A 14,234-nucleotide genomic window follows, 5' to 3' on the forward strand; every position below is an offset into this window, starting at 1 on the left:
GCATGGAATACAAGGGAACTGCAAAGACCAAATACATCCGAGCTGCTGTGCAGCTCTAAAAGGGAGGCTGTAGCTGTTGAAAGTCTCTGTGTGAATCTCCAATAATCAATTCTCAGCCTTATTAAGCAATGCATCCTCCATGCTAAAGGCAAGATAATCTGAGCCCTAATGCTGTCTTACATGGGATTTTAACCCACCTATGTCCTACTGTCAATCCCAGTTACTGACCTTAGCACACCCAGTACAGCACTGCTGTGTGGACCATGTGAAAGTGTATGGCTGCACGGGGCAATGATATACTCTCCATTAGTCCTTGAATTGTCACTGTGCAGGCCAAATACAAGGTCTCAACATTCCTATAGCCCAGGCTCAGAAAAAAACCAGCTCTCAAGGGCATGGAATCTATGGTGTCTGAGCAGTGAAGTCACAGAGTGTTGGTCCAGGTTGTACCTGGAAATGATGATTTTACGTGTACCAAACTCACATCAATAGTTCAGGTTTCAGGATGAATACAGCCATACTACGTAGTGTGACTTCAAGCGATGTTTGCAGCAGCCATGGCGATCCTCACTGTCCTGTAGTTGCTCTGCTCCCTGGAAGAGGCAGAGGCCGTATTCCTGTACCCCCCATCTGCATTTGAGGTGGGAGCTGCTGTTGGTTGAACAGGTTTGTCTGCAGGAAGTGGCATTTCCTCCCCAGCTCTCATGTGCTTCCTCTCCTCACACTGCAGACAGGCTGCTGCGATGCTACGTGACAGCCTGACGGTCGTGGCCACCTCTGGGGCCTTTGAGACATGGAATTAATGGCAGTTCAGAGCTACTGGCAGCAGTCCCCATTATGGCACGGCTTTGCATGGTCTGAGGAATCTACGAATGAGGCAGTGGGCTCCTGGCCTGCTTGAGGCTCTTGGAAGCCTGCTGTCATTTCACTGAGACCTCATTTTATGCACACCGATGTTTTTGTGGGTGACTGAGCCAAAACCCAGCTGGCTGACTCACAGGGCCTCAGGAGCACCTGGCTGTGCTGCTCTGCTCTCTGGTAGATGGAGTGCCTCATCCTCGGCTTGAGGCCTCTGGACTGTAACGCCTAACAGGTGCTGAGGGGTGAAAAGGCGAGGATGGGGCCACACTCCAAAATGTGATGTGACACACAGACAGCACGGAGGCCCCTGAGGAGCAGCACCTCCGCGCTGAGCCCCGCTGGGAGTGCACACTGCAGGCGCTGCCTGACTCAGAGCGGGACGTGACCGGGGGACGACCCGGTGCCCTGACCTGCTGAAAGTTCAGCGCCATGTCACCAGCCTCAGCAGTTTCACTCACGGGCCCTGCATGAGAATTTCCCACTGCGCTTCTGCTGAATGAAGGCACAGCACTCACCTATGTGCTGAAACACGGGCATCCCTCTTTGCTGCCTGCTGCTCACAGCCACCAGGAATTCCATGGCTGAAGCTTGCACAGCTGGTTTTAAGGAGGACAGCATTTTGGGAGCAGGGTAAGTCCTCTTGCTTTAATTGATGCTATATAGAGCAGTGCTGGAGCGGAGAGGGGTCATTTCCCAGGCCCTCATTTCCACACTTTTCCCTGCACGTGGAAGATCCGAAGGGGATTTTTTAGGTCTGCTGTGTGTATTTGAAGCTGAGGTGGTTTTGTGTGTCACTCCCGTGTGGCACATCTTGGGGGGGACAACTCAGGGGCACCTGCTGTCTTCACCGCTCACCCTGTGTGCAGACCTCCCAGGGCAGAGCAGCTCTCCTGAGGCAGTCCCTGGGCAGCAGCATGGATTTCCCTATGTCATTGCCCCGCATTTGGGCAAGTGAGTACTTCACTCATGTACTTCACTATGTTGTGTGTCTGCTGTCAGTTACTGGGAATTGCAAACATAGGGAAGCTATTTGCTTCTCCTCAGACACGGGAGGAAACAGGTTGGGTGTATAGATGCAAAGATGGAGCGGGTTTGTAGGCAGAGACACCACCAGTCCATCCCCGCGGTGGATGTGTACGTGACAGTGCTTTATTGAAGGGAATTTCAGCTTCTGCTCAATTTGAGCTCCACACAAATCACAAACGCCGCCTTTACACATACAGGAAAAAAATGCATGTCTCTTTCAGCACTTATTTCTCCAAGGCAAAAATGAAGAACAATAAAAAACACTCAAAACATGTATGTCAAAGTAGAACCCCATCTACCCACATTTACTGTGTTAGTTAGGAAAGCAGTGCCAAGCCTTGCAGAAAACTGGTGTTTACTCAGATGCTTTAATGAGTGATAGTCACCTAACGCCAAAGCAGATTATTAAAATAGGTTATTTACAAGAAAGCCTCCTGGGCACTAAAACAAGCAGCATAAGCTTGGGGTGCTTGGGGCGGGAATTGGCACTGCTGGGAGCCTTGCGGTGCCGCAGACCTCCCGTACCCTTATGGTGCCAGTGTTGGCCCATCTGCAGTTCCCAAGAAACTGGTAGGTTTGCTGCAGCTCCCACCTAAATGCATCTTGTACCCCACCAGCCCTAAGAGGAGCATCTCAACCAAAATGTTGCTAAGGATAGGTTTGAGATCTTATGACTCTCTGTCTCATCAGTTCTGGGTTAAACATCTTTTGCTGTCTTTGCAAAGGTGCCATAATTGATGGCTTGTTGAATCATCAGTTTGGGGTTTAAGTGCTTGGGGACAGAAAACTCAGAGCATCCAGTGACCTTGAATCCTTACTGCGATTTGTGGCTTGTCAATGCAGAGAAATACAAACTGCAGCAAATACATTGCACCTGCTCTCACCCTACACCAAAGAGCTAAAATACAGGAGAAGGATTTAATTCTGTAGTGAGTACAGAATATTAGCTTTCCTTTGACTGTCCCACAAAGCAGCATTGTGTCCATTTGTGCAGGGAGCAGCCTTCACTTTCTGAAACCAGGCAATGGCCAAAAATTGAGTTCTCATGGAGCCGTCCTGCAGCAAGGGCCCAGCTCCTCCTCACCACTTCCCATGGATGGAAGTGTGGTTCATCCTTGAATGATGTTCATGGCTTTTCTGAGAGGCTTGCTATTTGGGCTGTGTTTTGAGCAATGGATGGGTTCTAAGAGCTGCCTCAGAGATAGCTCTTATTCCTTGTCAGCTTGGCTCACAACATGCCTGGCTCCAATTTCGCTGCATGGTGCAGAAGGTTTCACTTCTCTATGTGAGCGAGGCCTGGTCTGGCTTGGCAGGGCACGAAGGAAGCACATGTAGGGCCCTCGGTGTCCCAGTTCAGTCCTGGACACAACCAAGGAGGCCAGTCCTCCTCCAAGGCAATCTTTGGGGTGCAGGAGTGATGTCTAAAAGGACATGCTTGATAACCCTCAGGAGACACTGGCTTACACAAAGACTTGGCATGAGGCAGGAACAACAGAGGAGGCCAAATGGGTGCTTAGGGTGAGTGAGTTCCTCACCCGCCGCCGCCCCAGCATGGCAAAGGACCAGTTGGAGCTGTGCTCCTGGCTGTCACCCAAGGAGGAGCACTGCTCCTGGCCTCTAGACCAGTAGCGGCCAGTGCTCCGCACCATTCTGGCCAGTGCCATCCTGAAACGCTCCCCAGCAAAGACATAAAGGAAGGGGTTGAGGCAGCTGTGGAGAAAGGCGATGCTCTGGGTGACCTGCAGCCCAATGTCCAGCCCGTTGATGGTCTCGCAGCTGTACACCGCCCCGGTGTACATGTTGATGGTCTTGATCAGCAAAACAATGTTGTACGGGAACTGAGAGAGAAGAAAGGCAGTGATGATCATGGTGATGATCTTCAATGACTTCTGCTTTTGGCATCTTTTGGCTTGGAGGAGGGTGTGAATGATCAGGGTGTAGCAAATAACCATGACCAGAAGCGGGAGGAAGAAGCCTATAGTGACCTTCAGAGCCAGGACGGCAACTCTGAAGGCCATGCCAACGTTGGGCGGGTACGCCATTTTGCACACTGTCACAGCACCGATCTGCTTGCTCTGGCTGTACATTATCTCAGGGAGGCACAGGCTGACAGATGCCAGCCAGACAGCCAAGCACACGAGTTTGCTGCGCAGGATCCGCCTTTGCTTGGAAGATTTAGCTTTTGTTGCTTGAACAATGGTGATGTACCTGTCAAAACTGATGCATGTTAGAAACAAGATGCAGCTGTAGAAGTTGATCTTATACATGCTATTGACGACTTTGCACATGAAATTTCTGAAGATCCATCCACTGGAGGCAGCCGTGGCCCAGAAAGGGAGGGTGAAAAGGAGGAGCAGATCTGCAACAGCTAAGTGCAGCAGGTAGCGGTCCATCATGCTCCTCCTGAAGCGGTATTTGCAGTAGATGAGAACGACCAAGGCATTTCCCACCGTGCCCACAAAGAAGATGAGCCAGAAAAACACGGGCAAGAAAGCTCGAGCAAACTGCCAGACCTGCCTCCTGTCACACATGAGCTCTGTGTCGTTGGCGGGGTTCCCAATGACAGACAGCCCTGCGCTGTCATTCCTGTAGTAATCCAGGCTGGTCTTGCCAGTGTGGGGAACCTGTGGTGGGACACTGGGTAAATTCACATTGAGGTGGCCCATAAGAGCATACATTCACCAGATGTAGCTTAAGATCCCCAGCATCACCCATTTTAGTTGGGAAAAGCCATCAGCAAAACAGTGGTTTTCAGATGGCTTGTAATGCACCCATGCCCAAGAGAAGATTCAAATACATAAAAAATCCAGACTCAGAAAGACGTGGGGAAGAAAGCTTTGTAACACTGCTATGGTGGGGCAGCACAACTGGCTCTTGGGAGTAGAAAACTGATGTTGGGGGAAGGAAAAAATGAGATTACATAGCAACATTTGCGTGTACTCACTGTGCTTGCAAGTGCCATCTACTCGATTTTTTCCTTGTCTTGAAGGAGATACTGCACTCTGGAGAGAAAAGATGGGAGCAAAACAATTTGAAATATCTCTGAAATAGGACTGTGACTCTGTTCTTCAATTATTTTATTTTAATATAAACCTCAGTAGGATTCTCATCTAGCTTTCTGAACTGAAGCTTTTTAACCCTCTTAGATGTGTCTGGCTGGTAGATGGGCAAACCAAGCAGAAACCAATGTCTCTGAGATGTTTCCATTTTGCTAAAAGATGGGCAGAAAAGATCCTTAATGCAGGAAAAACTAAGGGTAAATTAGGGCCTCAGCTTCTCTCTGCTGCTGTGCCGATTACACCCTTTGACTTACTAGGGTCAGTGTGATTTCATTTTTAATAAGACGTACAGTCCCCAGTGTGCACATCAAAAAAGAAAGCCATCTCAATGCGCCATAACTTCATGAGAATGTTTAACGTCTCTCACGAATTGTCTAGCAACTAGCAAGGAAAAGTACCTGCCTTATAAGGGTGGCTTGCAGCACTAAACTATTTGCATCCCCTGCACTCTGCCTGCAGCATCTCCTATCTGTTGACTGCCATGCTCTTCGCTGGGCCCCTCGCAGCAGCTAGTTATGCCCCCAGACACTAGAAAGACTGTTTTTTACTGCAGATTGCTTTGTACAGGAGCCGTCACAAAAGTCAGATGAGCCAGGTCACACAGCCACCACTGAGCTCAGCCTTTCCTTGGGGGAACAGCCCACATTCAGATGCTTTCTCTTAGGTTTCTCCCATGCACCAGCCAAAAGTACCGTCCCCAGTGTCAACCGGGGTAGGAGCTGATGCAGCAAGCGGGTCACCTCTGCATCTTGCACTCATGTTGGCTGCGCACTGCCCAGCATAGGATGTTTGCAGCAAACATTTGTGAGGTTCTGGAATTTAGTCTAAAATATAAAGTGGTTGTTACTGGATATTGAAAGCACAAACTGGGGACCAAGCCTTTTATTTCTGTCTCCATGCAGTAACTTCAGTGAATATGGAACGAGATTTGCAGCACAAGTTCTTTGCAATGAAAGAACAGAGTACTGAGAGGAGATTGAAGAAATAAAAATAGCCACAAGCGTGTGCTCATAGTTTCTTGAGTTTTCTACATGGAGGATTCTGTTGGCCCCTGGAGGATCAATTACAGATATCAATTTGGAACAATGTCATCCATGCAATGACGCACAATTTTTGAAGTGCAGAGCTCAAGCTATATGCTGTTTGCCGTCTATCCAAAGCAGCCTGCCATGGAAAGTATGTGGCCAAAGCATAACAACGCAGCTGCGTGGCTCGGAATTCACACCAGCAAAAAAAGGCTGGAAAGAAACGCATCTGTGTAACACGTACATTTAAACATTAAGACATAGCAATAAAGACCAGCTGTAGCTTTGTACATGCAAACGATGATGGGCAGGGCCGCGTTAACTGGAGAAAAATGTTCTCATCCCTGTCGCACATGGCAAAGCCCCCATCCCCATCCCGTTCCCGTCCCCACCTGGCTCCAGCCGTGTTGCAGCACACAGGCTCACTCACATCACAGTAAATGCAGAGGCAGTTGGAAATCAAGCTGGGTTTGTACTGTCTGAGAAGGAAAGCGTTGCGAAGTCAGCTTCAAGGCAGAAGAAGCACTGTGCTAACCACAGCAGTGGCCTCTCACTGGGGTTTTGCCGCTGTGCTTGCCAGAGGTTATATTAATAGTAGCAGTCATTTGGTTTGGGGCATAATGGCCATTCAGATGCTACAGCGAGCACTTGATTTTCTCCTGCAGTGACCTCCTACTTGCTGCAGGCTTCAGAGTTCCTCAACACATCCAGATCTCCTTGCAGAATTGGGAGATTTCACCAAAACTACCCATGACCAGGCCAGACCTCAAGAAATAAGCTCTAAGAGCTCAGTGTGCATTGGTGAGTGCAGGGAGCAAGATGCCTTCTCAAGGCCTTGTTTCCAAAATGTTGCTCTGGCATCTGCTGCCAGAGCCGGTTGGTTGTAGTCACTCTGGGAGCACTGCAAAATACCTGCGTTATCTCCTACTCATCTTGGTTGCAATAGAAAAGATCCATCCTAACTTCGCGAGGTCAGTGGCTGCTTTTCCAAATTAAAGAGCCTGTTTGTAACACAGATTCCTGTCCACTGAGGAAAGCGAGTTGGCTGAAAGTAGGGCACTCACCGGTGGTCGCTGCGGGGAGGTCGGCCGCACCGCTGCACGCCCTGCTCTGCGCAGCCACGCTGAGCCCCAGGCTTTGTAGGCTGCGTTGGGTGTGTGCTCCTGGACCCAGGCCCAATCAAACCTGTGAGCGGCTGTTCTCTCTGTGGTTTGCATGGTTTAGGTGGCTCAAACACACATGGGTTTTTTGTTGTTTGTTTTTTTTTTAAATTTTTTATTGTGTTTTTTTTTTTTTCTGTTGACTTTTCTGGTAAGCTCCTTCAATAACAAAGGGGAGATGACTCTTTTATCACTATTTCCAGCTGAGATGCATCAAGAAAAGCAGGGGCTGCTGCCAGCATGGTCACATCCCAATGAACAAAACAATCACCATGAAAAAAAAGTCCCCAAACAAGAACAGGGTCACCCTGGGAGCCACCAGTGTGCCCAGAGAGTCAGCAGCCGGGTCCCATTCTTCTCACTCTGAGTTGGCCCTTGGCCACAGACACTCAGTGATATAGTGCCACTTGCCAGTGGCATCTGAGTGGGTCCAGAGGATGTGTCTGAATGCATCAGGGCGGCTTGGTGTGTGCAGGAGGGTGCAGAGTCACTTTGTGAAACCAGGGAAGCATAGGGCAGGACTGCAGGTAACAGCAGGATCACTTTGCTGGTAGCACACCTTGTGTGAGGGCACATAGAAATTCTCATGAGGAGAGAAGGGATAAGTGGTAGATAAATGCATGAACCTGCACATCGTGCACATCAGCATACAAATCACATTTATGTTCCCTTCTCTTTAGGACCCCTCAACACCACGATCTTTGCTGAACTGCTGTACGGCTGATACTGGTTTCACTCATCCCCAGCAAAATTTCCTCAATGCCATTGAGGCCCAGCTCTAATTACTAGCCAGTAATTAAGAGAACAGCAACAACTGGGACAGACTCTGGGCTGAATTCAGCTGTCATTGGTACCATCCTTCAACACTGCCATTATCGTCGCCTTAGGGACAAGCGTGGCCACAGGGAAGCACCCGGTGCTGCTAATGCCTTCTGCTCAGCAGCAAAACCTGCCCCAGTGTTCTTCCATCACTAGAAGGAAGAGGGCAAGGACAGGGATTTCCAACCATACAGGAAGTGTGTTAAAATCAGGCAAAGTGCTCAGCTGGTTTGTAGCTGGGAGATGAAAACCCTCAGAGAAGCAAACAGGACCAGGGAAAAAAAATTAAATCTTAAATCTCAGAGACCAGAGCATGGGCTGTTGTTAATCCTGCTGGTTATTTTTTTCCTACCATGCCCCATTTATTGTCATTGCAAACATGACATTTTTGTCCACCACAGTGGGAACTGGGCCATAATGGCTTGAACATTACACATCTTGCCACATTTCTGTCCAATCGCATACATACCCACGCTTAGTGCTGTCCACACATAATGAGCCTCAAAGCAAATCCTGTAATTTCCCTTCAGCTCATATCATTATGAAATTGAGAACCACTGCTTTCCTCGCAAACGTGCTGCTTTCACTCCTGCCAAAAGAACTTGAATTGCAGAATTTTTGTTTGTTTAACATATGTGGGAAACAAAGACCACTAGCATTCCTTACGTCTTCTTTCTAACTCCAAGGTGTTTAATTTAAGACACAACTTGGTAGAGAGCTTTTAACTCCCAGTTTATCCCACATATTAGCGACAGAGATGTGCTCGGCTTCATACGCTCATCAGTGCTGGAAAGATTCTGCAGAAATAGGCCATAGCTTGGGGTTACACCCTCTTCTGGGGCTGACCTCAAAGTTTCATTTTTCACAGCCAAAACTGTACTGTGCTCACACTGAATCTGAACTGAAATACACACACCCCTCTGGAAAAAAATACTGATTTTCCCCTGTGCTCTGCTTGGCCTTTTTATGGGAGGCTGTGGCCAGAATTGGCTCTTGGTGCTATAGGTGTCCTCTGGCCAGCAGCTGTGCCATGTTCCCATGGAGCTTCCCATACATCATGTGTCTGCTTCTGACCTCCGCCATGAGCACAGAGTAATTAAAATGATCAGACTTGTTTGTGAGTTAGATGTCAATTTTTGACATGTTTTTGACCTGCTTGTTTGGGGTTTCTTTGAGGGTGCATCCTGTTTTCACCACTTTCCTCACTAACCCAGTTGCAGGTGGAAGTGCAGGCTGCCTTTCTGTGACTCCGAACCCAGATACAACGTGCTGGTGCTCCAGAAAACCAGAAACTACCCACTCTGTCCTGTGAATGCATTAAACATCCAGGCTCCCAGGGCAGCAGTCATGGTACTGAGTTCAAGAAACATCTGGACAGCACTCTAAGCCACATTGTCCGATTTTTGGGTGGTGCCATGAGGAGCCAGGAGTTGGATTCAATGATCCTTATGGGTCCCTTCCAACTTAGGATATTCTATTGCAGTTCCAGCTCAGTTCAGACCAAGAGTAGGGTAAGCTGCCACTGTGGGTGCCATGAAATAGGTGATTTTTCCTTTGGTTGACGATCACTCTGGTGCTCTTTATCACTTTTCCTATCCTCAGACCAGCCAAGCTGAATGGGAATAATGTCTGGGCTGTGGCTGTCAAAAGGCAGGCCTGCTATCATGCACCTACCTGCACCATCACCAAAAAGCAACCTTTACCATGTCCAAAAAGTCTCTACCTTCTTTCTATTTACATAGAAACGTAGGGACTCCTTAGCTGAGAACTGAGTTCAAAAGGCACTTGAGTCACTTTGGTTGTCATCACTTTCTCAATACTTACTCAGAACTGCACTCCTCTGCCTCTGCCTAAACTTTTAACCCCTGAGAAGCATTTCTTAGTAGTTTGGAGCGCTATAATGTCAACAAGACAGCATTCAGCCGAAAAAAACAGGCCAAGTCTCAGAGAAGTCCATGTATGAAGGCCAAGAAAAACAGCTGTTTGAAGCTAGCTGCAGAGAAATGCCAGGGGAGCAGCAACAGCTGGCTATGACTGCAAGCTGACCAATGTCAGACATATTTATAAGGGTGAAGAAGGTGCAGTCTTCTTAGTGTCCTACAAAGCATCAGAAGAACATTCTCTTAGCAAGGTTACTGCTGAAACCCATAGAAGATTTGGTGGCAAAGAAAGCAGACCAGAGAAAGGCTAATTACAGGATCCCCACGGAAACACCAACCCCTGACTCACTGGCCTACCTCCCAGCAGTGCTATGAAGGGGGGCTCTCAGTCAGTGCAGTGCTGAGGTGCAAATTTCCAGGGGACGAAGCATTCAGCCTGTAGGCAAGCATCCTCCAGCAAAGCAGGCACCATGACTGCCAGCACACCTTGCTATTGGATGCTGTGGGCCTCAGCACATCGGTGCCTCAATGCAGTTAGGGATCAGAATAACCAGAATTATGAGTTAGATTCTTAACACTCACAGCTGTTTAAGATCTCATATCAGGGAGGAGGGCACATCAAAATACTGATTTGTGTTGATTTTTTCTTTCCCCTTCCTTGGAGAATTACTTTCACTGGGACGAAGTACAGGTCTTTGGCTTCCTTTGGTACTACACCATTCAATTCAGCCTTCATGCAAGACTCGAAGGTGTAGAGATGAGGTGAACCTGAAAGGGCTTTGTCCTAAATTTGGTAGCCCTGTCACACTACGAAATATTCACTTGCTGAGGGACCTCGTGTGTCCCACAGTAATGCTCAGACTGCATGATTCTGAAATTGGCAGGAGCTCACATAGTCCTCTGGGAACAGTTATCTTCTGAAATACAGTCACAAGCTTTTGAACCCCAAGCATTAAAAAAGTAAAACAAGTAAAACACCAGAAAATGTCAGTAAAGTATCTAGCATTGTGAGTGCAAGGAATGAGATGATCTTTAAATAACCCTTCCAATCCAAACCATCCTATGATTCTATCTTCATGTCAGCTGGATCTCTAGGTGCAGGTATGTGGTTGCATCAGCCCACACTTCTCCAACAATTGGCTGCTTGTTCCCAGCTCCACTCATTCTTTTTCAGGGAGCCAGATGCTGTAACCCAGAGCTCCATAAATAATCTATTACCTTCCTATTTGTAGTGTAACTTTTTATGAAAGGTCATCACCCTTTTTACCCACTGAAAAAAGCAATTGTGAACTCCCAGATAAAAGGAGTGAGCAATACTGAAAGTGAAGTTACATCTGTGGCTGCATTGGCTGTAGGGCCAGCTCATTTTGCAATTCATCACAGATTCAACTGCATCCTTCACCTGCTCATTAAGCCACAAGCCATTAAGTGTGGTTATGAGATACAAAGCTTGTGAAACTCCCTCTGTTGTAGGAGAGAGGTGGGGAGAGGAAGGAAGAGCCCCATTTACAGATGAAGTGCCATTTCCTAAATTCACACCATCCAGCAGACACCCAGCATATAAAATGAGCATTTTGCTTGACAACGTAGAAACCTTCCCAAAATGTTCTCCCCCAGCAGTATCTTCAAAGGCACCACAGTGAGCTAAAGAAGCAGGCTTTTGCTTCTTGGGTCCCCAGGAACTTGGGAGACCACAGTGTGGCTTCCCAGGTGCATCTATGTGGGGGTATCCATAAATACCCTTCACCGTGCAAAATTGAGACAGCAGATTGGAGGAAAACAGAAGAGCCAGGTAAGACTGGACCAAGCTATGAACTCTCCTTAGGATGCTGGATGTACACTTGTTGCCATTTTTTGTCAACATATGTTTTGGATACATATGTGGAGTCTTACTGAATGTTTCCATCTGGGAGTGGAATTGAATTTGGCATCCCGTGCCATCACTGTCTGCCTGGTACAGCACAGACAGTTGTGAAGCAGTTTCCACAGAAAAGTCTCTCAGAAAACAAGCACCACGCTCACCGTGCTAGAGAGAAGTTGTATCATTTCAACTGCAACCTCTTTGCTGGTTGGATGGCTCTGTTCCTCCCAGGCTTTGGGCACATTGCAGAAGTCAGTATTCTGTTCTTGCTCCATTAGCTCCTCCTCAACTGCCCAGACGGAACTTGCAGGCTTGGTGCAGAGCTGCCAAGTCCTGCTCAAGTGCAGAAATCTTGATGGTAGTAGCACTTAATACTGATGAGCCATAAGATGCTCATACAAGGTGCTTCCGACAAAGGAATCTCAAAGCATTTTAAAAAATTCAGTAAGTTTCCAAACACCACCTCTGCAAAGTCCTGGAACAGAGTCATCTGTATTTTATGGAGAGAAAACTGAAGCACGGCAATTTGTTCAAGTTGGCCCAGTAGGCAACTGACAGATCTAAACACGAGTTGCAATTCCCCACTGACATCTGAACGTATTAATTAACATCATGAGGGACCAGAAGCTCCCTTGGCATTACTTTATGTAGTCCTGGACATGCAGTTCATCTGTAGGCATCTTCATTCCTTGACTGCAAAACTAAAACAGATCAAAAGTGCAGGTGCATCAGTGCACTAATGTATTCACTATTACAGTGTATTTTGAAGATGAAATTGTTGTAGTAACTGAAAAACAAAGATGAAACTGGTGCATTTTAGAAGAACAAACACGTCCTGGTAATAGGCATGTTATAAACAGATGCACTAGGCTACATAACATCTAATTTTTACCAGCTTTACAAAAAGAATTGTAGAACTCACAGTTTTTAAATCTACTGTACAAAGATACAGGAAAAAAAGCCATGTTAATAAATGATGACCTATAAATAAATCCCACTAAAAGTGATATGCAAATTCTAGATATGAGTAAGACTGATTATTTCAAGGTTTAAATTCTTTATTCCCAAGTATTACCATTTCTGGGAAAACAACGTTTATTTCATCGGTATATCTTCCATCTGGTTTTAATGATGATCATCAACATGATTTCTGTTTGCTGCTTTGGTTTTGTGTTTGTTTTATGGAAAGCAAGTAAAGCAAAACTTTTAGGAGTGTCCAGGTTTCAGTTTTAGTAAGCACTAACCATCATGTGTGCATCTGTCCAACACAACATTACAAAGTTCCCTGACAGTTTTGGGTTCTTTCATAATAGAGCTATTAATACATCTTTAAGGGTTACTACTTTTGTGGCAATTATTCACTGTGGCTTCGACAAGAAGAGACTCCAGTAGATCACTAGATCTCAACATTTGTCATGCCAGAGTGGTATGAGATTGCTAGGTAGAGAATCAGAGGTACTATGTTTCAGCAGGATTACTTTGGCAACTTAGAATCACAGAATCATTAAGGTTGGACAAGACCACTAAGACCACCACCAACCCACCCCACCATGCCCACGTCCCTCAGTGCCACATCCACACGGTCCTTCAACACCTCCAGGGACGGTGACTGCACCACCTCCCTGGGCAGCCTGTGCCACTGCATCACTGCTCGTCCTGAGAAGAAATTCTTCCTCATACCCAACCTGAACCCTCCCTGGTGCAACATGAGGCCATTTCCTCTCATCCCATCATTGTTACCTGGGAGCAGAGGCCAACCCCCACCCCACCACTCCTCCTTTCATGCAGCTGTAGAGAGCAATCAGGTCTCCCCTGAGCCTCCACTTGAGGCTCCTCCAGACTGAACAATCCCAGCTCCCTCAGCTGCTCCCCATAAGACTCGTGTTCCAGATCCCTCACAGCTTCATTGTCCTTCTCTGGTCACACTCCAGGGTCTTGATGTCCTTCTTGTAGTGAGGGCCCAAAACTGAGCACAGCACTTGAGGTGTAGCCTCACCAGTGCTGAGCACAGAGGGACGATCATCTCCCTGCTCCTGATGGCCACACTATTTCTGATACAAGCCAGGATGCCATAGGCCTTCTTGGCCCCTTGTGCACTCTGCTGGCACACTTTCAGCTAGCTGTTCACCAACATCCCCAGCTCCTTTTTTTCCCCAGCTTTCCAGCCGCTCTGCCCCAAGCCTGCAGCCCTGTATGGGGTTGCAGTGGCCAAAGTTCAGGACCCAGCACTTGACCTTGTTGAAGCCCGCACAACTGCCTCTGTCCATCGAACCATCCTGGCCAGAAACCCCTGAAGGGCCTTCCCACCCTCAAGACCAACACTTCCTCTCAGTTTGGTGTCACATGAAAATTTACTGAGGGTTGGTCCCCTTGCCGAGATTATCAATATAGATATTAAATGGGGTCATCCCCAACACAGATCCATGGGGAACACCACTTGTGACTGGACACCAAGTGGATTTAACTCCATTCACCATCACTCCCTGTGCTCAGCCACCCAGCCAGTTTTTTACCCAGAGAAGAGTACACCAAATGGCATGAAA

At 47.5% G+C, this 14,234-nt stretch overlaps 1 protein-coding gene across 1 annotated transcript; it reads right to left on the reverse strand.

Moving 5' to 3' along the window:
- Nucleotides 1-2,123: 2,123 nt before the first annotated feature.
- On the reverse strand, nt 2,124-4,890 carry CCR9 (C-C motif chemokine receptor 9). The gene is made up of 2 exons (XM_048951171.1): nt 4,832-4,890; nt 2,124-4,511 (listed from the first exon to the last, which is right to left on the reverse strand). Exons 1-2 carry the CDS (start codon nt 4,847-4,849, stop codon nt 3,348-3,350), a joined length of 1,182 nt encoding a protein of 393 aa, XP_048807128.1. The 5' UTR covers nt 4,850-4,890; the 3' UTR covers nt 2,124-3,347.
- Between the last annotated feature and the right edge of the window lie 9,344 nt (nt 4,891-14,234).

The sequence above is a fragment of the Lagopus muta genome, chromosome 7 (genome assembly GCF_023343835.1).
Source record: "Lagopus muta isolate bLagMut1 chromosome 7, bLagMut1 primary, whole genome shotgun sequence".
Lineage (NCBI taxonomy): Eukaryota > Metazoa > Chordata > Aves > Galliformes > Phasianidae > Lagopus > Lagopus muta.